General features: G+C 44.8%; 1 protein-coding gene across 1 annotated transcript in view; it reads right to left on the reverse strand.

Moving 5' to 3' along the window:
• LOC147723109 (coiled-coil domain-containing protein 102A-like) overlaps positions 1-25,989 on the reverse strand; it is a 512,857-nt gene that overhangs the window by 184,612 nt on the left and 302,256 nt on the right. The window contains exons 2-3 of the mRNA XM_086966925.1: positions 14,457-15,079; positions 161-366 (exon numbers count right to left, since the gene is read on the reverse strand). Coding sequence (XP_086823051.1) covers positions 161-366; positions 14,457-15,059 — 809 coding nt within the window. The 5' untranslated portion in view covers positions 15,060-15,079. The remainder of the gene's footprint in view (positions 1-160; positions 367-14,456; positions 15,080-25,989) is intronic.

The raw sequence follows: 25,989 nt of genomic DNA on the forward strand, positions 1-25,989 counted from the left end.
AGATGGACATGCAGTTTAGAAGGAGTGCCTTCTGTTGTACAAACGTTATTTATAACATTTTAGGAAACATATATTAATATTATTTACCAGTCAATATGAATGTTGGTGTCCGCTGACATTTTATTAAATCTTTTAGTATGTTTCAGTATTTTCCACTTACTTTCTTTCCTTCTCCAGCGTTATCTGTGTCTCTTCTAGATACAACTGTAGATCGGATGGTTTTAATGGTTCACTCTCCTGTGCTCTACTAATCTTGTCAACAATTGGTCTTGGTTTCCCCACATGAGCACCAAAAAAGTGAAAATGTTCAGAATTCTGTGTGATATCCAGGTTTTCTCTTAATGGCTTTTCGATAATGTCCACAACCTGGAGATGAAGCATAAAAGAATGCAACATTTACTATACCATATAAACAATCATACTATCATCATCTATTGATAAAACAGAATGACTGCAGGAATTCAAGCTGAACATTTTGATCTCTAAAATGTTCCTTTTTATGTACCTTGAGACCTATATATTTTAGCTCACTCCTCCTATGGCTTTTCTTTAAAGTAAACACACCAACACCCTAGATATGCATAGGTAAAATGAGTGAGGTCACGCTTATGAGTATACTGTGGAATAGCTGTGTGTTTACAGATTTCTTAAAAGTTCATGGAGGTCCAACATGTATTTTGGCAATACCAGATAATGCACAACTTTAAAAGCAGATGTGGGAAATGAAAAACCTTTCTGTCCTGTGTCTCTGCTTGTGGCTATGCTGTGTCTCCCAGTGAGCTCAACTGTCCAACAGTCAAGCTGTATTAAATCTCTATGACAGAATGGAATACTTACTTTTGTAAATAGCTTTTAGTGGCAGTTTGGATCGAAGTCAAGTTTTCAAAATACAAGCGTGTTTGAGCTATATCCCGTATTTTTCTCCACAAAGTAGTTTTAATGGATTAAAGGGGACAGGAAATCCAATCTACATGCCAAAGACAGCTCATGTAAAAAACACTCAGCAGAGTAAACTGAAGAAAATGTGCCATCAAGGTGTACATTTGGACAGGTGAAGAAGGCTTTCATTTTTAGAAAGTCCCTTGTGCCAGGCGGCTGTTAGAGTGGTAGACTGGATTTGCATACCTTCCCAGTGACTACTGACATTAACCTTACTACCCAATTTCAATTCAAATCTTTATTCAATCTATGTACAAACAGATCATAAAAGCACAATTTCATCGGTTAGGTCACAATAACCTTACTGCCCAGGAGAGTGGGATGATTCACAAGACTTGGGGCCCGATTAGGACATTGGTGGCGGTCAATCCTACATACAGAGTATCAGTCCAAATGCCAGACTACAATGCTGGCAGTCGGAGAGATTCGGGCTAGGGGAAAGACCACCGCTTCTGACAGGCTCAAGAATCCTGTTGGGGCGGGGGTCGAGCCTATTCCCTACAATGGGGGTGGTGCCTGCGGAGGCACCGTCGTAGGGATTAGGATGTCCCGTTTCCTCTGCCTTCACATGGCCGTCTGACTGCCATGTAAACTCAGATGGAAAGGGACTTTGGGGGCCCCTGGCAGGGTTCTTGTCCCCCGTGGGCCTCTGCTTATTCATGCTTTGTTTTTTGCTTTGGGGAGAGGGATGTTAGAGGTGGGCAGTGGGTTACTATGATGGGATGATCGGACAATGCAATTTTAGGCTCTACGCGAGAAGAGAATATGAATGAACCCATCGTCATGTCCAGAGCTGTTTGAATTAACCCTTTTACATTTTTCTTCTCTTTTTAATCCTTATGTGTGCCGAGATCTAATGATTTTAATTAATCAAACAACAATAAAATGCTATTCTCTTCTTGCTTTAAATACCCTGTCACAGGAAGACTATAGACCATCCCTCGAAGCTGCAGAGTGCAAGAGGCAAATGATAAATGAGGTGCAGGAGCTGCCACAGGTGGAGTTTGAAGTCATTGCAACCCTGCTAGCTCTAGACTGAGATGGACTAATGGACTTGCCCATGAGCAGAAAAGTCTGATAAAACTTGCTTGTGAGACCTCCATGTATCTATTTTACTGCGTTTGTGTAAACCTAATTCCACAGAACCAGATCAGTAGCCCTTCTAGCTCCACATAGCTTGGTTGCAAAACCTGAACTAAGGGATTTTTCTAACATGATTGTGGATTATTAACTCTGCCAAATACAAAACGTGGAAATGCAACTGCACAAAACTTTAGCAGAATCTGTCCTTGAAGGGATCTGTTAAAGTTGCTGTCTTCTCTGCAATTGATAGGGTCCAACTGAGAGTTTTTCGCCTCCACAAATACTCCTTGCTCAGACCTCCTGCAAGGCAGATAAGAGGTTGCTTAAACTTACTCGTCATCCACGCGTGACATTCAACTTTCATTATCCTGACCTTGGGTAACACCAAACAATACCTTAAAAAATTGTGCCTCCTGGACCCATATTGCACAATGCACTTTGAGTTTGCTAACTCTGATACAGATAATGTGATTTCAAGCACTCTCCCCAAATTCAGCATTAAGGCGATCACAACTGGGCACTCCTAAACTCTGAGAAAACAACTGAATGAGACGACACCTTTTATTTACACTGGTCCCTTTCCCAAGTTCCAGATCAGCACATTCACTCACTGCTTGTTCTGACCTTTTGTTCCCAAACCCACTAAATAGTCTTGTATTGACATTTTTTGTTCAGATATATTTCCTTTCTCTTTAGACTTACGTTGGGCCTGCTGACATCCTTTTAAATGGTTGGCCCCACTGGCTTTATTGAAAAACAATTAAGTATGTTTCGGTCCCTTTTTTCCACGTTTACTTCTTTACGTCTTTTAGCACTGCCAGTGAATCTGCACCTTCGTCCAAGTCTTTCCTGAGATTTGGCCCAGTTACAAGCGCGAGCAGGGGCTACTTCACCTATGCCTTAAGGGGTTTGCTGGCAAGATTGTTGCAGGAAATCTGTAAAAACATTTGTCTCTCAAGACTATCCCACAGCTGTCTTGTGTCTAAATTTCTTTCAAAACATATTTAACAAGTTCAGGTGTGCAATAGATTACACATCTGCTTTAGAGTCTTTCAAAGAATTCCTTGTATGCCTTTGCATGCCTTATTTTTCTTTTTGATTGACTCTCCAAAGGTATTTTTCTCTTTTCATAAATGTTTCACACACTTAATTAACATGTATTGTTCTGTTGGTAAATTTTGACTTTGAGTCGCCATCAAAATACTTCACATCCATGCTGCTTTTTTTCTTAGCTGTATACCTAACAATAAAAGAGCTGATACATATTGCGGCCTATTCAGAAACTGCATTTTGTAGAACATTTAGTAGTACTAGAGTAGTAGTACTACATTGCTACAACATTATTTTCAGAAATATACGAGTGTAAATCTCCATCTCCACCTCTCCAATCTTTTCTATCTTTTTAATGAAGAGATGCTCACACATGTAAACTTGCTACTTAGTAGGAAATGCCCGGTTACTCACCGGTAATAACCATTACTCCGAGTCCTGGTCTCCCCGTCCCATTCCTGATACATGAGCAGCTAGTCTGCTCTACAGAACCCCTACCTAGCTGAGCTGTTGGAAGAATCATCCTAAAAATACCAAAGACAACAGAACGAAACACATACAATCACCCACAGAAAACCCAAACCAGGGAGGGAGAGAAGGGCTCAGGAATGGGACGGGGAGACCAGGACTCGGAGTAATGGTTATTACCGGTGAGTAACCGGGCATTACCTCCTCGTCCTGGTCTCCCCGTCCCATTCCTGATACATGAGCCCATACCCAAGCACATGGTGATTGTAAGAAAAAAACAGACCAGAAGAATGTCAGAAAAACAGGTCCATTTTAATCAAAGCAAACAGTACAAAATTACAAATCAAGTACTGCAGACAGGACACTAGTCCCAAAAGCAGCGGAGGCCGCCATCCCCAACTCCAGACGATAATGGGCAACAAAAGTGTGGGGAGAAGCCCACGTAGCAGCATTGCAAATGTCTCGCAAAGAGGCACCCCTGAACATGGCCCAGGAGGACGAAACGCTCCGAGTTGACCGACCCTGAACAGAAGAAGGCAGGGGACATTGGACCGAATCATAAGCAGAACCACTGAGCCCTTGACCCAACGAGACAAGGAGGACAAAGAAGGACGAAGCCCCAGACCCGACAGGCCGTAGGTGACGAACAGGGAGTCAACCTTACGGAAACCAGCCGTACGCTCCAAGTAGATGTGGAGAGCCCTCAACACATCCAAAGAATGGAGGAGCTCCTCCTCAGGAGAGGCAGGAGCAGGAAAAAACACAGGGAGAACAATATCCTCCTGACAGTGAAAAGCAGAAATCACCTTAGGGAGAAAAAACTGACTCGGTCGGAGAACGACCTTGTCAGCGCAGAAGCGCAAGAAGGGGGGGAAGCCATCAGCGCACCAATCTCACCAACCCTACGCCCAGAGGTAATGGCCACCAGGAAGATAACTTTGGCAGAAAGGAATTTCAGGGCCACGGAGTCCAAAGGCTCAAACGGGGGACCCGTCAAAGCCCGTAGAACCAAGGGTAGATCCCAAGGAGGCACAGGGGAACGGGAGACAGGACGTTGAAGCAAGAAACTCCTCAGAAGGCGAGCCACCAACGGGGATACAGATGAAACAGAGGAACCCCGAAAGGCAAGAACGGCAGCCCACTGCGCCCGCAGGGAAGAAACAGCCAGACCCAAGACAAAATCATCCCGTAAAAAGTCTAACACCCGCACGGCCTCACAGGAGACAGGAGAGAGATCCCTCCCAAGACACCAGGTGGAAAAATTCTTCCAGTGACGGGCATAAGACTTCAAGGTGGAAGGACGCCGGGAAAGCTGAAGACACTGGGCAACCTCCAATGAGCAACCCAGACCCAGCAAACTCAACCTCTCAAGTGCCAAAACCCCAGCCGGAGGCGACGCAGGGAGGCAAGACTGAGAAGAGGAGCCCGCAGGGGGGAGGGAGACAGGGGAAACCTCCAATGAGGGCAAATGGCAAAAGTCAGCAGCAGGGGAAACCAAGGCTGCCGAGACCACTCCGGAACCACCAGGAGAACCTCCGCCCGATCCAAACGAATCTTCCGGGGGACCCTCAGAATCAAGGCAAATGGAGGGAAGGCAAACAGCAGACCCCCCGACCAAGGAATCGAGAAAGCATCGGTCGCCCAAGCCAAAGGAGACGGAATGATGCTGCAAAACAGAGGAAGAAGGGCGGAATCCTCCGAGGCAAAAAGATCCATCCAAGGAAGGTGGAACCGGAGGACAATCTGCCCGAACAGATCCGGGGACAGACAGAGGGACACCGAGGAGGGGAACACCCTGCTCAAAGTATCCGCAGGCCCATTCTCCTTCCCCGGAAGATAGACCGCCGTCAGAGACAACAGATTCGACTCGGCCCAAAGGCCGATCTCCTGGGACAGGAGAAAGAGAGAATGACACATGCCCCCCAGGTGATTCACATAGGAGCGAACCACCTGATTGTCTGTCTGCACAGAGACCGCCCGACCCCGAAGGAGAGGAGCGAACCAAAGGAGAGCAAGCCAGACCGCTTGCAACTCCTTCCAGTTCGAGGACTGTAGGGACTCGAATCGGGACCACCGACCCTGACCCTTGGAAGAACCCAGAACAGCCCCCCATCCCAATGCACTCGCATCCGTGGACAACACAACCACAGACTGAGGGGGAAGGAGATCGAACCCCCCGGAAAGGGAGAGAGGAGACAACCACCACTGTAGATCCGCCCGAATCCCTGGAGTGACAGGGATCAGAGTCTCGTAGTCCAAGGAGGCGGGATCCCAGTGAGACAGGACATGATGCAACAGGAGGTACAGATGAAGCCTGGCCCAAGGAAGGAGATGTAGAGTGGACGCCATCTCCCCCTGACTCCGCAACCAGAGACGGGCAGACACCTGCGACTGGGAAAGAAGCCAAGAAAGGTGGCGAAACAAAGTCAACTGGCGCTCCTGGGAGAGGAACACCATGCCCAGGTCCATCCGGAAGAAAGCCCCCAGGAACTTCAGGGACTGAGAGGGCACCAGGGAGGACTTCCGGTGGTTGATAAGGAAGCCAAAGGAACCCAGCAGATGACACACCTGGGCCACATCCGACAGAGCCTGCGAAAAAGAGGGAGAGACAATCAACCAGTCATCCAGATATGGAAACACCAGCAGCCCCCTGGAATGAAGAATACCCACCAGAGGGGCCAGGAGCTTGGTGAACACCCTGGGCGCAGAGGACAGGCCGAAAGGCAGCACCCGGAACTGGTAGTGATGGGTCTCCACAGCAAAGCGCAGAAAATGCTGGTCGGCAGGATGGACAGGAACATGCAGGTATGCATCCATCAAATCCAGGGACGCCAGGAAGCCACCCGGAAGGACCAGAGGTAGGATGGACTGGAGGGTCACCATCTTGAAAGGGCGATGGACGACGAAGCGGTTGACACTCTTCAGATCCAGAACAGGACGAAGATCCGAAGTGTCCTTCTTGGAAACCAGAAAGAGGATTGAGTAGCAACCCTCGCCCCTTTCCAGCGGTGGAACCTCCACAATAGCATTTTTCTCCAACAGGAGTTGAACACCTGCCAACAAAGACACTCTTCGCAAAGGAAGACGGGGCAGCGGAGTCCGAACAAAACCCGGAGGAGGAGGAGAGGAAAACTCTATCCGGCAACCCTCCGAAACAGTCTGAACCGCCCAGGCATCCGGAACCGACAACCACTGGGCGCGGAAGCACTGGAGTCGACCACCAACGGGTAAAGGCAGACAGTCATTGTGAAGAGGAGGAAGCAGGGGTGGCAACACCGGCAGCGGCCCGGGGTTTGATAGCTCCAGGGGCCCCCCGGCCACGACCCCTGCCTCGAAAGGGCTGAGAAGCGCCACGAGCAGGAGGCCCAAAAGCGCGACAATAACCAAATCCGCGCCCCCGAGCAGGAGGACGGACCGGAGCCACCAGCTTGCGGTTCTCCGCGGACTGCTTGACCATGCCCTCCAGCTGAGGACCGAACACCTTAGAACCTTCAAAAGGCAACTTAAGTAGGACCGACTTCTATGAAGAGTCCGCCTTCCAGGAACGCATCCAAATATGATGCTGGGCAGCAATGGAAGCACCAGAAGCGGTGGCCGCCGCCCCCAAATTGTCGAAGGAAATGTCCGACAGGTAACGCACCTGCATCTCCATCAAAGACAGAAGAGGAGTGGCATCCTCGCCGTCGTTCAGCAGAACAGACAGAGACTGGAAGTCCTTAAGGAGCGACTGAACCATATAGTTGGAATACGCAGTCGCCCGGACAGAGAAATTAGAAGAAGCATAGGAACGCTTCACAGCCCCTTCAACACGCTTATCCACAGCGTCCGCAGGAAGGGCGTCTTCAGAAACAACCAAACCCTGAGAGGAAAGGCCAGCCATCAAATTGTCCACTTTCACAGACTGAGGGAACTCATCAGCAAAACCCTCAAGAGGGTAACGTCTGGACAGGAAACGAGGAAAAGAAGACTTGTCCACCTCCTTCCATTCGTGAGACAGCACATTGCGCACTGCACCATGCAAAGGCAAAGTATCCGGAGCAGGCTGGACATACTGCGTAAAAAAGTCATCCTCAACAACAGCATCCGCAGGAGGAGAAAAACCCAAGTTGGACCTCACATGGGCAAACAGGTCAGCGAGCTCAGCACCCTGAACAAAACGACCACGGACACCCTCATCCTCACCAGGATCAACGTCATCCTCAGGAGCATCTTGTGGATCTAAAGACACACAAGGCACCTTGGGAGGAGGCCCAGCCGCGTCCCTAGCCAGGAATGCAGCAGCCACAGCCTCATTAATAATGAGGCGCAGGGCATCAAGAGGAGCCGCAGAAGAAGAAGCATCCAAATCCATAGCGGAAGCAAAAAAGTCCAAACAACACTCCCAACAGGCACAAACAAGGACAAAAAACATCCCAACTAGGACCCCAGATATAGCCGAGGACCCGAACACCTGTGGGAGGAGAAAAAAACCAGGCCGGCATAAAAAGCCCAGCCAGCCGCCAAAATCGCCCCTTAAAAAGATGCAGGACGCCAAACTCCACAGAAAAGCCCCTGCCCGCTAGAGCAGGGCGAAAAAAGGACCGGAGAAGGCCCAGGAACGGCCGCTGGAGCAGACCAACCCAAGCCAGGTGAGCATCATGAAGCACAAACAACAAAAACGGCCGCTAACGCGAGCCGCGTGTAAAGAAGTGCCCCCAAACAGAGCCGGCTGCTAACGCGAGCCGCGTGAAAGTAAGAAGCACCAAAACGGAGCCAGCGCGGGGGAAACGGCAGCGCATTAAGCACAGGCGGCCGCTAGAGCAGGCCGCCGCAAAAACAAAAGAAAACAGCCAGGAGACTTACCAGGACACAGGAAGCCTCCAAACAGCACAGCCAGGAATGCGGTCGTAGACTGCAGAAAAGAAAAAACAGGATGATTCTTCCGGCACTTCCCCCTTTTGTAGTCACGTGATGGTGACGTCATCCTAGGGGGAAGTGCCAACAGCTCAGCTAGGTAGGGGTTCTGTAGAGCAGACTAGCTGCTCATGTATCAGGACTGGGACGGGGAGACCAGGACGAGGAGGTAATGTGGTAAGGATCAGGGCGGAGTGTTTGGAACAAAAAGGGCATCCTTCTCAATGATAATGGTTTAAGGAGAATGGAGGGTGGGGGTTAGGAGGTGTTAGAAAGGTGTTTAGTGAGGGCCACGTATCCACCAGCAAAAGTGTGAGCCCATTGCTATTCACAATTTGCAGGTCTAAAGTTTCGTTAGCCAAAAAGGGACCCAATACAGCATTAAAATACTCCAGCTTAGTTATGGAGTTAGTCCAGCACCACAAGTGGCTATCCATTGGTATTGCCACACCCTCCCTTAGAAAATAATGAAATCAGGGACTGAAAATAAAGCCACACAGGAAATAATGTTAATGTGTATTATTTTCTTTTTTTTTAAATTTAGGTGGGAATTAATTTAATCTTCGGCAAATGGGTTTTTATTTTATTTAATATATTTAAATTAAATGAAGGTTTAGTTCAAAATTAAATTAAAAATTAAGGTAATAGTGCTGTAACATTCGGTTATTTTGTTTACATTTAATATAAATATCTAACATTAATTTACATTAATATTTTATATATACATTATTTTGCAATTTATTTAGATAAATAAACAATTTTACTTTTTCCCATACTTTACCAAAGAAGCCTCTACAGTTGAGTTAGAAATCTGCCTAAAGATAGGACCCTCATTGAAGCACTGCCAGTCGACTCATCTCATAGTCTGCTGAGAGCAGACAGTGGGTTCATCAGTATCACCAATTCCAATAAACTGCTCATGACCTCCTGCCAGCAGAGAGTTTGAGTGTGGTAGAGATGACGGAGGGTGAAGGTACATTCAGCCTCTGGTTATCAAAAACATACAATGCATAGCAAGTGTAAACAGTCAGCTCCAGAAAATAGAATATGAAATATTCCCTAATGTGCAACCACAAGAGAAAGTGACATATCTGCAGCAAAACAGAACAACGTATTGGAGTACCTAAGTGATGCACCCTTCAGCTACTAGTATAAAACAGTAGAAAAGGAAATATTCAGCTGTCCAGTTGATATATAGCAGTATCCACAATTAAAAAGGCCAACCCCTCACTGTAGCATGTCTCACTTTTTTACTAGGACAGCAATGCAGGTAAGCAGAAGTCAGTCCAGAGGTAATTTAATTCAGCATTAGATGCCCTCTTCAATCAGCAATGGGTGGCATACAGGGTGAGTTATTGGTCCATCCACATGGATCTTGTCCACTTCTTAGGACTCCAAACAAATACCTCTATATTGTAACCCTCAGCAACACCATAACATTGCCCTGCAGTGAGCTGGGTGGGAGAATAGATGATGCCAACTCTCCAATGGCTCTAGATATGACAGCCACAACACTCCTTTTTCCCCAGTCAAGGGGCAAGCAGTCGGCATGATCATTACCTGTGGGGCAGGCCTTATAGCAGTACCATCCTAGATGGGGAGTGATGCATTCAAAGGAGTAGCTTCAGAAGAGTGGAGAAACAGCTGATTCTGTCTCCATTCATCATAGCTTTACCTTAAACCACTACACTGGTTATTCACGTGGAGAGGGGTTCTCCATAAACAAGTAGAGACTCTGGTAGGGCACAAGGCAGTGGAGCAAATCTTCTGTATATTTATGTTTTGAATTTAAAACACATTTCAAACTAGAAGATATTTTCTGTCTTGTATGTTTTGAAGTCATTTGTAGAAACAGCAAATGGTCAGACACACCACAATACATTTGTGTATCTTTAACCATTGTTCCTTTTCTTTTTAATCACTGTAGCCCCTCCAAAAGCAAAAGTCAAAGCTGGTTGTTGTATACGATTAATTATAGATGCATATTGAAGGCAGATAGAAAGTGATTCTGTGTACAGAATTCATCTTTTATTTTAATAAACTTATTTATTACGGTATCACTGTATAGATAGGAAACATATATTTTTGAATGTCGCACATTGTAACTGAATTCTTTTTTATTTAGTTTGTGCATGCATATATTTTGTCACACAAAGTACTGTTATTGTATCAAATCAAATTAGAGATTTTTTATTCGGTTTCATAACCATCAAAGGTACAAAACTTCCATGTGATACATATAACAGATTTCTCTTTGTTCAATATCCCTAATGCATAAATATAGTATAATAGATCAATACAATTTAGTCATAAAATGTAATCCCAGCAGACCTCCTGCAATGCAACTTCATTGCAGTTCTTTCTGTCGGAATATCCAGATAATCCCTGAAAATGATAATCTTATCTCTGCAATGCATACATTATTAGTTGAATTAACTACAGGTTCCAAGATATATAAAACCCATTATATATTATAAAGTGCAATGTTTGGAAAAGTGTTTTTAAAAGGAATTTGCCAATAAATATTAGCTATATAAACACAATGATGTATATAATACATAAATACTTAAAATTACTTCCACAGGACAACCCATATACTAAAATGCAAAAATTTACAATGGTTTCAGAAACTTCTCCTGCATTATCTAAATTTTGAACAAGAACCAACTCACAGAAAAAACAACCAGGCCGGATGTGTCAGTTGCCAATATTTGTTTCGCCTCTCTAAAGTGTAGTACTTCCATGGACAAACAGATCAGGCGCAGCCATTTTCTGTGCACACCACGGTATTCAGGACATACAAACATATTATGGTCAAGAGTCTCAGAATTCAGGCCAAAAGCTGGACATGAATCAAACGAAGAACTTTTATTCCAATTTTTGCTGAACGATCGAAGGGGCAAACAGTCTGTTCTGAATCTAATAAACAAGCTCATGGTCAACGGTGGTGTTATATTGTCCATAAACTTTTCAAAAACAGGACTAGGTTTTAATGCCAAAAAATGCTCAGAAAGGTGGCCCAGAGGGCCCCTGGATATTATTTATTGCCACTCCAGACACCAGTAGGTCGATTTTAGGACCTGCTTGTTCGCCTTACAAAATAATTCAGGCATGGCCCACATTCTGATCAAACCCAATTATTTACACCAGTGACGAACAAACATTAACCAGTGTTTTATTTATTTCGTGTTTTCTATAGCGCGAACATGACCCTGCATAGGATATCAGAGTGCTTTACCGAAGTATTTCAACATTAAAACCTTATAGATTGCAAATCACTAACTCTTTACAACAATAAACTTCAGGAAAGCGTATAAACATATATAACAGTCAACAATTGAATTAATATCACAGAGTATAAAAACACACAACCACATGTACTGCATACATACAAGCTCATGTGTGGGTAGTGAAAGGCGAGCGGATGCATGGAAGCAGACATGGAAAGTTTGTAGCCCTAGGTTCTGCTGTACAGTGTTATGGGAGAAATGTTCTCATATAAAACGATTTTGCTTCTTTTTTTAATGCTGCAATGGATGGAATTCTTCTAATGCTTAGGGGGAGTGCGTTCCAAATCTTGGTGCTACCCCTGAGAACGCTCGGCCATAAGTTCTTTTCTTACAAAAACGAGCTGGTTTCAGTAGTAGATCAGCTTTGCTCCTGGAGACTCGGTATCCTCCTGAAAGCGTGAGTTTCTGTGCAAGGTAAACTGGTGTTTTATTGTGCAATGCTTTATGAGTGATGCATGCTAATTTGAAGTGATGTCTTGCTTCGAAGGGTAGCCAGTTGAGCACTTTCAAGTGAGGGGAGATATGGTTGAATTTTTGGGATCCCGATATCAGTCTTGTGGCTGCATTAAGACATGCTTTTAATGGGGCTGTTGTGACCTTGGGGAGCCCAGCCAATGTAGTGCAACCATATTCGATCCTGGATATGACCAGTGCCTGGACTGCTGTTTTAAGATCTGTTTTGTTTAGGATTGGTTTTAGTTTCAGCAGGTAGCTTAGATGGAAACGGGCGTTCTTTGCCTTTGTGTTGATATGTGCTACCATGTTCAGGTTTTTGTCAAGAGTAATTCCCAAAGATTTAGTGTAGTCGACAATCTTTGGAGTAAATTTTATAGCAGTGATAAGGTTGGACCATTCTGCTATCTTAAATTTGCTTTTCTGTGGGGTAATCAGTAAGAATTCAGTTTTCTGAGGATTTAACTTCAGGTGGTTCTTGGTTAGTCATTGGAGGGTTCTCGTTAGGACTTGGTTCATAGTCATTATATCTCCTGTTGATGCCACCTTGATATACTGCTGTGTGTCATCCGCGTACATATGGAACAAAATATTCACTTTTTGTAGCATAACCGTTAGTCGTTCTACATATAGAGTGAAAAGCGCCGGGGATAACGTTGAACCTTGTGGAACTCCAATTGTATTCCTGGTTGGGCCTGACAGGGTTTGGTTGACAATGAATGTTTGCGATCTATTCTCTAGAAAGGAGCTGAACCACTCAAGGACTGTACCATCTAGCCTCATTCTGTTTTTCAGCCTATCAATTATTTTGGCATGGTTTACTGTGTCGAAAGCAGAGGACAGGTCCAACAGTATTAGGAGACATGTGTCTTTGTGGTCGAGAGCCAGTAAAGCGTCATCTACTATATGCAGGATTGCAGTTTCTGTACTATGGTTCAGTCTGAACCCAGATTGGCAATCATTCAGCAGATTGAAATCGGAAATGTGAAGACTCAATTGTTGTTGGAGACATTTTTTCAGAACTTTGGCTAGCATGGGAATGTTAGTTACAGGTCTGAAGTTGTCTGGTGCAGAAGGGTTCTCTGCTGGTTTTTTTAAGAGAGGAATGACTTGCCCTGTTTTTAGGCAGTCCGGTATTTGGTCTTGTGATAATGAGGCATTTATGATCTTACGCCGGATCCCTCTACCTATTTCCACTTCGATTTCACTCCGAGTCCACAGCACCCTGCATTGAGCCCGTGTAGCCTCTGGTAGGCGTTTCTGCCTTCCCCCGCAATCTTGGGACTTCCAGAGCATGAGTAGTTAAATCCAGTTTCTTTTGATTACCAGTTTCATCTTGTTTCTTTTAATCTACGTTTCCTACTCGCATATTGAGGCTGTTTTAGGATAAAGTTCACATTAGGATCCCAAGCCTGCGGAGCTCACATCCCGATCCATGTTCCTTACATCACTCAAGGAGTTTCTATATTCAGATAATTCTGAAGTAGTCCAGATACGGATCCAGAATATTAGTGGTTTTAAGTGCTCCCGATCAGATACCTTTTTCATCCCTGTGTCAAAATAAAGTTGGACCAAGGGAGCACTTACGAGTACTGAGAGCAATGATCTGATGAATGTATTCTCCATTACTGCGAGCCGAGTGGTATCAGTGTAACTCCAAACTTCAGCGCCATACAATGTGGTGCTTTGGGCCTTCGCTCTATAGACTTCCAAGGTCAGGTAAATGGAATGCGAGTACGTTTTCTCCTGGAAGTGTAGGATAGTCTTAGATCTACTTTTTCTGTAAATCTTTTGGCTTTATTTTTTTTACAGCTCTCAGACAATATTTCAAATATTTTTCAACCGGACAGATTTTAGATCTAAAATACTTTAAAAACTCAGATATAATCGTGCATATGCAAAAAGACACATTTTTGGTGATGCATACGTTTATTTACATACTAAATCCTCTCATACATCCAAAAATGCACTTAATTTTCTGCTGAGTATTTACAGGACATATACCTACCACATTTGTATAATTTCTGATCTGAATAAACAATTGCTTCTCGACACTGATTTGAGAGTACTATCGTTTTTTATTTCTTACCTGAATTTCGATCATTTCTGTTGCATGAAAGTATAGGTTAAGTTAAATTGTTTCATTTTAGGCCTCGGCATTAAATGATTTAGAACTAAGAAAATGTGTCCTTCAACTAGGCAGGTTAACAGTTGCATAAGGTGTTTCCCATACAATACACTTTCATTTGACAAACATTCTTCCATTCTTAATGTACTTACCATGTTGTCCAGTTCTTGCAAATGAATGATTGTGTTGTTCTTTATTTCTTGAAGCAGATGCCCCTCAATGTCAACTGGACAACCGTCTCCACTCCTACTGACAACTTTTGAAAAAAACTCATTTTTGTTACAAACTTCCTCATTCAGCTCCTTATTTTCAATTATAAATTCCTGCAGATCTTTTTTTGTTGTAATTAATTCCTTAGTTGTAGTCTCTAGTTGTAATCGTAGTTGCCCCACTTCCTCGCGAGCTTTGTTTCTCTCTGCTCGCACTTTGCTCCATTTTTCTCTCCAGTTGGCGGTGCAGTCAGACCACCAACGCATGGTCTTTTCCATCTGTGTAACTCTAGATTTGACTTCTTCTAGCTCATGGGCGTGCAGCATTTCACGTGTGTCCCAGTCACCAATGCCGTCAAGGTGAAGACATGAGTGCTGAGTGGAAGAAGGTTGGATCACTTGAGCAGAGGGGTTCATTTCATAGAATTCTCCAGACGGCTGACTGCCATCTGCGAACGCATTGTGTGATCCTGACGAAAAAGTAAGGTTTTTTAATTTCTGTGATCCTCCGTGTAATTCTAGTCCATTTTCGAAGTTCACGTTCATTTTATTGAGTATTTTCACACCTGCAACGGAATAATGCATTGTGACTTATTTCATAAAGCACCATTTTTTACCAACTATAAATACATGACAAACGAAGCACACCAACACCGTTGTGGTATAAGATTCAGAGCACACGAGTATAAAAAACATGGATATTTTTTAGATCTGTAAATTCACAAAGGTGGAGTGAATTTTGGCTTCAACCATCAACCATCAATCGGAAAAAAAATCTATTATATGTTCAGTTTTTTCCTGTTGTTCTTACACACAGATGGAATTGAAATATTAAACGGTGCTTTACAAGTTATGGGTGCAGATGAAAGTAACAGATGAAAGTAACAATGTAAGATAAGAAAAATACTTCCCTCTAACTAACTATAGGTTACAACAACAATGAGAAAAGCAATATGTCACTTTTAGATATTTACACCTGAACTTAAGTCAAGACCTTTTCTTGTGGCAAAAGAATATAAATGTTGAGCAAAACAGAGGGACGGGGGGCCTATTTATGGAGGTCAAGCGCACATGCCCCAACATGGCTATGTTGCAAGAAGAGTACAAAGTTAGTGTATTAGGAGATCAAGAGCATGAAAGGGTAGTGTGGTCACAGGCAAGCTATTGGTGTGTGCGGTAAAGAGAGGGAATTCTCCTTGTAGGAACTAGGGCTCTCACACACCTAGTAAGCTAGTAAGCTCCTCCCTTTCGGCAATTTCCCCAATACCAACAGGGTCCTCCCCTCCTCAATACTTTAACCATGTTAACCCACCTTTTTTAGTCAGAGGAAGAGGGTGCAACAGAAGAGGTACACAAAAACAGGTCCAATGGCAAGATCAAACAACCAGCGGGATGGACACCAGGAGCAAGACACAAGGCAGAAAGACCTAATGGTTAAACTCTCTCATCATACACTCTCTGAACCTGAGAAAGCTATACTACAGAAAGGTCTAGGTTTCGTCCCTAGTCCTAAAACAGACAAATTCAGAACCCATTGTGAGATACACAATTGGTTTCGTACCTTTTCGTACCATAAGACTTAAGGCTTTCTTTAAAGACACTCCACCCACTGAACAGGAGGACTCAGGACTGAGGAATCCTTCCTCTTTCACACCATATAGTAATATGGTGCCAGTGGAGGTCATTGCCTTAGAACAGGCTGTCTTAAAAGAGCTTGACCTACCACAGCGACAGACACCTTTTCATAATCTCTCTACTATGGAAGAGAACACAGTCAGAGCCCTAGCTGATGACCCAAACATCACTATAAAGTAGGCCGACAAGGGCGGTGCGACAGTGATACAATCAGCTGTTGACCACAAAACTGAATGTTGACGTCAACTCTCCAACGTGAGATACTATACCCCCATTCAAACAGACCCCACATCGCGTCTGGCGACCAAGATCTCCACTCTGGTATACGAGGCGGAACCAAATGGCTGGATTAGACACAAGGAGGCAGATTTCTTAATCGCCAAGGAACCGAGGGTACCATATTTCTACACCTTACCTAAAATTCATAAAGGGAGTACCCCGGTTCCCTGCCGCCCTATTGTTTCACGGATTGGTTCTATTTTAGAACCCCTCTCCATTTTTTGTGACAACTTCCTGAAACCAGTGGTGAGAGAAACCCCATCATTTGTGAGAGATACTACCAACATCCTGTGAATCATAGACAAAATACCACAACCATGAGAGATTGACCTCCTTGTCACACTTGACGTTGAGGCCCTCTATACCAACATTCCTCAGAGGGCCACCCTTGTGACCGTTGAGACAATTCTCAACACCCGTGAGTGGTCATCGCCAACCCCAATTTCATTCATAATGGAGTGTGCTACCCTGGCTCTGACAGAGAACTTCTTTGAGTTCCAAAAACAACTGTTCCATCAGAGCCAGGGTACATCTATAGGGAGCACATTTGCTCCTAGCCTAGCCTGTATCTGCATGGCAGCATTTGAACAAGAACACATCTTAAACACTGCCAATCCATACCACTGTAACTTGAGACTGTGGAAACGCTTTATTGACGATAGTCTGATTTTCTGGCATGGCATTAGCGCTGACTGTGAACAATTCGTAGGGTGGATTAATGGGCTTAATGAATATCTCAAGTTCACTCACACGATCGCAGACACATCCGTTCCATTTTTAGATGTGAAGATCACCCGCACAAAAGGAGGTCTAACAGCATCATTGTACAAAAAAACAACCGACCGAAACTGCCTTCTTCTATACGCCAGCCACCACCCCAAAGCACTGAGAGATAACCTCCCTTTCGGTCAATTTTTAAGAATCAGACGCAATTGTACCACACTCGCTGACTATAAGACAGAGGCCACTACCTTGGCATCTAACCTCATGCTTAGGGGTTACCCCGAAAAAGAAATCACTTGAAAAGGGCAGGAACAACCCAAGGGAGGCACTACTGGAACCCCGTTCTAAACCACTGACGAATACTCTCACATGTGTGACGTCTTTTACCCCAGACTCCACAAGAATCAAGAAGATAATTCTTAAACACTGGCATATCTTGAACACAGGGGATTTAAACCTTCCGAAACCCAGATTTGCGTACAAAAGGACTCGCAATCTCAAAGCCTCATTGGTGCATACCAGACCTAGAAAACCTAATATTGATACTCAAAGGACCTTAAGGGACATGCCAGCGGTGACTGGGCACTATCCCTGCGCTTCATGCGTTGCCTGCCCTCTGACCACTGCTACTAAAGAGCTGGCACTAGGACCTAACTTTAAATGGACACAAAAGAGACACACTAACTGCAACACCAAGCAATGCATCTACATGCTCACATGCCCTTGTGGCATGCGGTACATAGGCATGACTATGCGACCCATTAAGACAAGGATTGCTGAGCACCGGAGCAACATCCGTTGCGAGAGGGCCACAACTAAACTCTATACCCACTACAAAGAAACAAAACACACCCCTGATAACCTGTGTTGGACTATATTAGAAGCCTTCCCCACGATCAACAAAGCTGCACTGTTCAGAATTGAACAGCGATGGGTGCATAGACTAACAGCACACACTACTGGGCTTAATGATGATATCCCTTGGGGCGCATTGAAGTTAACACCTAGTAGCCCCGGCACAGTACACCATTGACCATTGATGTTACCATGAGGGGACTAAAGCAACAACGAGTACTTTTAACGGACTAGTTCACACTACCTCTTAGTGGTGTTTCATTCTATCCAACCACACAGTGATACCATGTTACATGCTGTATCATCATCATTTGGGTCTCGTTGTACTGAACCCCAATACCCCTGGCACAGTACACCATTGACCAGTGAAGTTTCAACTATTCATCCACACAGTGATACTATGTAATATGTACCGTTGCCCTATAATTATACTTTCCCCAGGTCTTTGTTAAAATCTTGATCGACATTGGAGCATAGTCCCGTGAAATAGAACAGACACCTCTGGTCTGACAATTAGATACACACACTGGTTACAGCAACAGATCACAAGATGGTCGCCACTGCAATGCTTCCTAGCGATCCTAATTATACCTTTTCTATGTCTTGGGTTGAGCCTAACACTTGACCCAGCACATGACCCATCACATGACCCTGAGGCACCAATACATTCCGACCAGCTGCCAATGCACCTTTACCATCCCCGTGTCGGCAGCAGGGTAGGTCTCCAATACAAGCGTCTATTATGCTGGTGAGTACCCGGTCTTTGTTTCACTCGTAAGATGGTGAATGTCCGTAGCTATGGGCTCCTTCTGGCTACCTGCTGTGAAGCCCATCCGGAGTGCAGCTGACATGTGGAAGCGACGCTGAGCCAGGTCTGGGCTGCTGATAGGACGTGCTCCAGCTTGCTGTATGCACACCGTTCGGTGGCTTGATCCCAGGGCGGCCGGCCCTTCGCATGACCTGCCGCATAGGGCCGGTTCCTCAATGGGAATTAGCCACCACATGAATTTACCCTAACTTTGGACGTCATCATTAACAATGACATTGTTTTGAACTCCTTTTTATAAGTTTTAAAATTTCTTTCGACACTGGTTGACCTTCAAGGCTAACATGGAGCCCCCCTTTCCCCTCTAGGACCCAATTGGCATCCAATACCGCCGACTACTGCAGCAAGCTATTTGTTGCGGGCAGTTTAGGTGAGTCCTGTGATGTCCTGTTACTAGTTTCCTTAATTCTATCAAAGTTACAACTTTTTTTTTTTTTAATTTTTATTGAGCATGATCAGTAGTGATTAAGAATTTTCATTACAAAAGAATAACAACGTAATATAACGATAATACATCAGATAATTCAATAGAGAAAATATACCAATAACAAGTAGAAAAAAAAACATTATTAACCAATACATGTAGACACCAAAAAACAAAGATTCAAAAGAAAAAAAAGCTATATAAATTAATAACATCATATCAATTCAAATCATATCAGGAGGGAAGTCTTGCATTGGAATACCAATCGGAAATTGGGGCCCAAATCTGGGCACCAAGAGCTCTAGATTTTCTACCTCTTGTACTATATATAGCTACCTCCTGCTTGTATGTGGCAAGGAATCGACTAAGCCACATCTGAAAAGTGGGTACAGCAGAATCTTTCCATCGGGCAGCCAGTATAATACGAAGGACGGCGGTGCCTAAAAATCCTGCGTTCCTCCGTACTATAGCCTAAGGATTCATCATGACCCAGAAGATATAAAGTAGCAGAGGATCTGAGACTCCGACCAAAAACTTGAGCCCAAAATCCTCCAATCATAGTTTGTAAGATATCGAGCTTGGGACAATCAGCAAACATGTGGATTAGATTTGCTTGAGCAGGTCCACATCTTGGGCAACAGTCATCTGCCCGCAATCCCCACGTGAAAAGCTTAAACGGGGTATAATAAAGATTGTAGATAGTTTTATAATATTGAGCTTTAAGATTGGGGGCTAAAAATAATGTTGCTGAGAGTGTTAGGGAATAGTCAATGTCCACATCTGGATTTCAGCGTTTTAGTGCCCAAGATCGCTCAACACGATCTAAATCATCAACAGAAAATTCAGAAAGTGTGTCATATAGAGTTCCTATCCTGGTAGCCCGTCTCCCAATAATAGAAAAAAAATGAAAACTATCTAGATTAATGTTGAGTTTAGAATTACGAATACTGGTAAACACTTGAAAGTATTTTAAATAGTCTGTAGATGGAATATCGAATCTCTGCTGAAGCCCTTCAAAGGATGGGGGAAACATCTTGTCCAAAAAAGTCACCTAGTGTATGAATGCCAAGATTCTCCCATTTCCTAGAAATGTTATCCTTTAAACAAGCCGGTAGGATCATACTATGCCATAGAGAGGTGTATTTAGTGATTTTAGGAATACGTAGATGTTTAGAGGCAAGTTTCCATATTTTCCATGAATCGCTAATCACCTTGAATTTGATCTTTTTATAATATGATGCCTCAACTTGTCTCAAGAATAAGCCTTGGCACCTACCACCTAATCCAAGTTCAAAAATAGAAGGGATATGCAAATCTATATTAGACGGAGTGGAAGGTTTAACATTAAAAAGCGGGCCCATTTGCTGAAGTAATGTTGACCAAAGATAGAGTGTCAAATTCGGAATACCAAGGCCACCTCTATGTTGAGGAAGAGTCAGTAATGGTAACGCTCTCCTAATTTTCCCATAGTTCCATGAGAATTTGGATATAGTGGAATCTAGAATTTTAATAGTGCTACCATCAGCCATCAGTGGAATGGCCCGAAACAGATAGAGTATTCTCGGGAATATGCTCATTTTAATATAATTCGCCCTCCCTATTATAGAGAGGTGTAGACTGTCTACCCTCCTGAGGTCGGTTTTTACTAAATTGATCAAAGGATCATAGTTAAGCTGATTGATATCCTTCACCTCAGGAGATATATTTACACCAAGATAAATTGCATTTTTAACCTTATAAGGGCTGTCATATGTGATGTGATTTGTACAGAGAACCATGGTTTTATCCCTATTTAGGGAATAGCCAGAGTAGGATCCAAACACCTGGGTAATTTGCTCTATTTCTACTACTGCGTCAGCCGGATTGGTTGTAAGCACGGCGATATCGTCGGCGTATGCCAGAATTTTAGTTGAGTAGGGGCCCACCTTAACTGGCTGGATTTGAGGGGAAATAAGTAGCTTTAAAATTAAAGGATTAATAACTAGAGCAAATAATATCGGGGAGCATGGGCAACCCTGCCTAGTGCCTCTTTGTACCTCTACAAACTCCGATTCTGAGCCACCAATGGAAAGTTTAGCCCTTGGATTGATGTACAAAGCTTTTATGGCTTTAATAAAGCCTGGCCCAAAATTATTGAATTCCATAATGTCCCATAAGAACTGCCAAGATACACGGTCAAATGCCTTTTCGGCATCGGGTAGGAACGAGAAGTTACAACTTTTTTGTGATCATAATCGTTCTATTACTATTTGTTTTTTTATCTTTATACCATGCACAGCTATCTGATATGCACACGAGCACTCCAGTGGAGGCCTTTGAATTGTCTAGATAATGGTCTAAACTGTTTTAGCATGTCTAGATAATGGTCTACACTGTTTTAACATGCTATATATAATGTGGACACCATATCTGAATGGTACACCATGGCCTTAGGCGTGATTGAGCATCCTTGGACAGTGACTGGTTCACTAGTTGATAACGATTTATTCACTCGAAGGCTGATGTGTTTTTTACATGTTCCCCCACCTATTTATCATCCATCTCCTAGGTTTACTATGACCATACAGGGTATGTAGTTTTCACTTACCTTGTTGTAGGTAGATTTTCACTGATCCTGAAGAAGTGTCCTGATCGAGGTGACTATTGAGACACGAAACATGTTGATCACCCGAGAGCAGGGTACATACCACTAGACACTTAATTACTAGTTCTATTCCCCTCTCCACCTTTTAATTAGGCAGTTTACCTCTGGAATAAAAGTTTGGTTAGGACTAACTGACCTATTTTAATTCACGTACTTCCCTTACATCTACACATACTAGGCCCCTCACCCCCACTGCACACACTGGCAGGAACAAAAGATCCCAGACAAAGAGCCCCGGTTTCGGGTGCCCACCAGGTATTGCAGCACCGACTTGGCAAGGGGCAGGCTCAAATGATGAAGCATGACACCTAGCTTGCTAGGTGTATGAGAGCCCTAGTTCCTACAAGGAAAATTCCCTCTCCTTACCGCACACACCAACAGCCTGCCTGTGACCACACTACCATTTCATGCTCTTGATCTCCTAATACACTAACACTGAGGAACGTCGTACTCTTCTTGCAACAAAAGAATATAAATAACAAGACGTGGTGAGATTTGTGCAGCCTGCATCAGTCATTAGCTAGGTGGGCTCAGGATCCTTAAGCCACTGGCTGGAGATACGGTTAGCATGTTTAACCTGTCCCCCCACACATATGGTGTTCTGTTCAGGGTCTGGTGTTTGGAATGGGAGATGCCTTTCGGATTTCCACCTCTAAAAGATGATGGTGTTTTGATAACATTTCTCATTGAGATCCTAATCATATATGGTTCTGCCAGGCAGAACTGTAATGCATTAAAGTCTGTTGTGCGATTATATGATCACCATGATTTCGTGCAAAAAAGCTTCTATAAATACTTAGAAATATGTGACTATTCTGCCAGTAATTTCGTCCAGAGTACATTTCTAACAGGGCAGGATGCTGCCGCACTTATGCACTTTACCAGTGAGAGAATATCAATCAGGAACTTTTATAAAACAATGGTACATATTTACATCAGGATTGTGCCACTGGAAAGTCATTTTTTTGAGGTTTGGGTGGGGCAATGCCCTTCATCATATTTACAGTGCTTAATGCTGCTTTGTAAATATGGTACCCGTTCACGCAGGTATCTGCATGAAAGGGGCAAGAAATTGGTGTTACTGTGGGCGTTCCACCACTAAACCCATTACTTTTTGACGCTGCCCCAGATTTACAAGGATGTGTAAATCTGAGGTAGCAACAATAACTAACGCCATGCAGGGGGGCGGAGCTTGCCAGTGCCGAAGATGGCCGCTTAGAGGAAGAGCTCCACACTAACAACACAAGATCCTGAAATTATCCAGCATTAGCGTGTAACGCAGGCTTAACTGGACACATCACTGCACTGCGGAAAGTATTCGCTATCAGAAGAGCTCTCCAGCTCCCGACTAGGCCGAGCATCCCCGGACCCAGGCCCATCCATAACCGGAACACCGGAGCAGCGCGAACACGCCCTGACAATAGCTGCTGGTAGCGGAGGGAGAGACGCTCCAAACGACTCCCTAAGCAGATGTGAGGTGCACCTGGGCGGTACGGAGGCTGGATGGATGGTGTGGGTTGCACGTAGATAGCTGTGGTGGCCCGCAGGAGATAGCGGCTGCGATGCGGGAAAGGCTAGAGGCGGACTCTGCAGTTCAGCCAGTACACCGGGAACAACGGACCCTACCCAGAGGCCTCTCTAATGTGGCTGGAATCTTTGGGGGAGAGGGAGTGTGAGGAGCGATCCTCAATCTTTATTGGCTGACTCCTGAATGTGCCCGCATATCTTCCTGTGCAGCGGGGTCTGGCTGGCTCCTGAGCTGCCCTCGATTCCTGAGTGCAGCGACATCACGGTGCTGACCGGCTTGATGGGGTGCTTCTCGACGACTGTCCTGGCTGCCACACGTGCACTCTCAGCACCTGGCAGCCACAGTGCTCCTCGATGCCCTGACTGCCGGGTATGTGCTGTGTTCCCAGCAGGGAGACCGCTTCGCCACACTTGGTGCGCACTATGCGGCGCGAGGGCTTGAGAATTAGGGCCGGGGCTGCCCTATGTCGTGAAGATACCTCTGCTAATGGCTCTGGGCTTCTGGGGGTGGAAAACCAAGCTGTGCAACTGAACCTGGAGGAAGCGCGACGAATTGTGCTTGTAATTCATCTATTATGAAACCCGTACCCGCCATGTGCCACATTGATATTGGTTGGCTCTGCGTGGGCCCACAGGTTCAGGTGATTGCAACTGAGATCAGTCACAATGGGCAGAACTGAAAAACTCAGAAGAAATGGTCATTGGGACAGCACAAGCCCCAGGACCGTGTGCTTTCAACGGATGACAGAGACCCAGGCTGGGATAGAGAGCAGGGTCAGCAAGATGGTGACATCAAAATCATGCAAGCCTGGATGGAGAAGGGCCTTCAAAATTTGCTAACGGTTTTGGGCACGAAGATCGATTCCCTCTCCTACTGCATGGATAGGATGTCTGAAGGAATAGACAAACATGCGGAACGCATCAATATGTCTGAACGTCGTATCACAGAGGTGGAAGAAGCGCAGACGGACATGGACACGGGCCGCAAAAGTATGGAAAATACGCTTCAGTTGCTGCAGGACAAGGCTGAAGATTTAGAGGCAAGGACTCGTAGAAGTAACCTGCGGATCAGGGGGCTGCAGGAGTGAAAACCTACTTGCAATATGGAACAGTTTGTGGAGAAATTGCTGACCTCGCTGTTGGACATCGATACCTTCTCGTCTATGTCTGTGGTCGAGAGGGCGCATTGATCCTTGGGGCCACAGCCGGCTCCCGGTGCTCCTCCAAGACCAATAAAAGCTAAATTACATAACTATTACAACAGGGACGCGGCATTGAGAGTCGTCAGGGATAAGCAGACTTTGTACTACGAGGACTCTACGCTTGCTCTGTTTCCCGATTTTACTGCGAGGGTTCAAGAGGCATGTAGTCAGTTTGCCCCTCTAAAGAAACAGTTAAGGGACAAGAGCATTGACTATGCAATGCTGTTTCCAGCTCGCCTCCGAGTCAATCGTCAAGAAAGGTCGTTAATTTTCACGGACGCTAAAATTCTACAAAAAGCAATCAAGGACTGATCCAGAGAGCAGCGGCACAGCCCGGATAGGGATACTTGGTCCGGAGCGGTAATAGGATCACTGGAAGAGCAAGACTGAACGCCAGATCGACCACGATTCAGATAAGACACTTGTGCATGTGGGGGCTGATGTTTGAACAATAGACTACGAACTACCACGGCCATTGGTGGACTCTGGGGGGGCTACTCAGTGCCCCAAAATGCATGTGCCATTGCACAGCACTAGGAGTGGGCTAATTTTTTCAAGGAGTTGGATATACTAGAGTATGATTGATGGGCGGGAACAGCCGCCTTATTGATAATATAGCTACGTTGACTGCATGATGACAGGCTAATGCTTTAAATTGTTAAGTTGTAGTGCGGAGGGGAATGTACATTACTAACTGTTCCATTGATAACACGCTGTTGGCAACCTTCGCCTGGAAGTGAATCACACACTGGGGAAATTGTCACTGAGACAAGTTGGTGGGAGGGATTGCAGGAGGTGGGTTTACTTTGGTTTGGACTAGCAGTATGAAGGTTTGGTTTAGTGGGACATGTTGGGTAATGTTCTGTCAGGTCCTGGTTGGGAGGGCCTTGATGTGGGTGGGGGGGCGAGGTGGAGTTGGGACACAGACAATGCTATTCGCAAACTATGGGCACTTTTGCTCCTCAAGTGGTTCTATTGTACACTACAACACTGAGCTATGGCTACACTGAATGACTCGACTAACAGATGAAGGGTAGGTCTCCGGTATAGACACACTTAGAATACCCACATGGAACGTCTGAGAACTGAATGATCATAGAAAAATACGCAAAGTCTTATCGTATCTGAAGAGGCACTCCATAGAGGTGGCGTTATTGCAAGAAACGCACAACCACTCGACTCCCCTATGTTATGCTATAGAGGCCTCCTTGGGCACACTCACGCTGCAGGCTTCACCACACGCACGCAAGGGGTCCTTACCTGGGTCAACCCCAAGTCTGCTCTCACCATCACTCCGTTAGCTACTGACACGGAAGGCAGGTATGTTCTAACTAAGTGCAGTGGGAAGGACATGGATCCAC

The sequence above is a fragment of the Lissotriton vulgaris genome, chromosome 4_1 (assembly GCF_964263255.1).
Source record: "Lissotriton vulgaris chromosome 4_1, aLisVul1.2, whole genome shotgun sequence".
NCBI lineage: Eukaryota > Metazoa > Chordata > Amphibia > Caudata > Salamandridae > Lissotriton > Lissotriton vulgaris.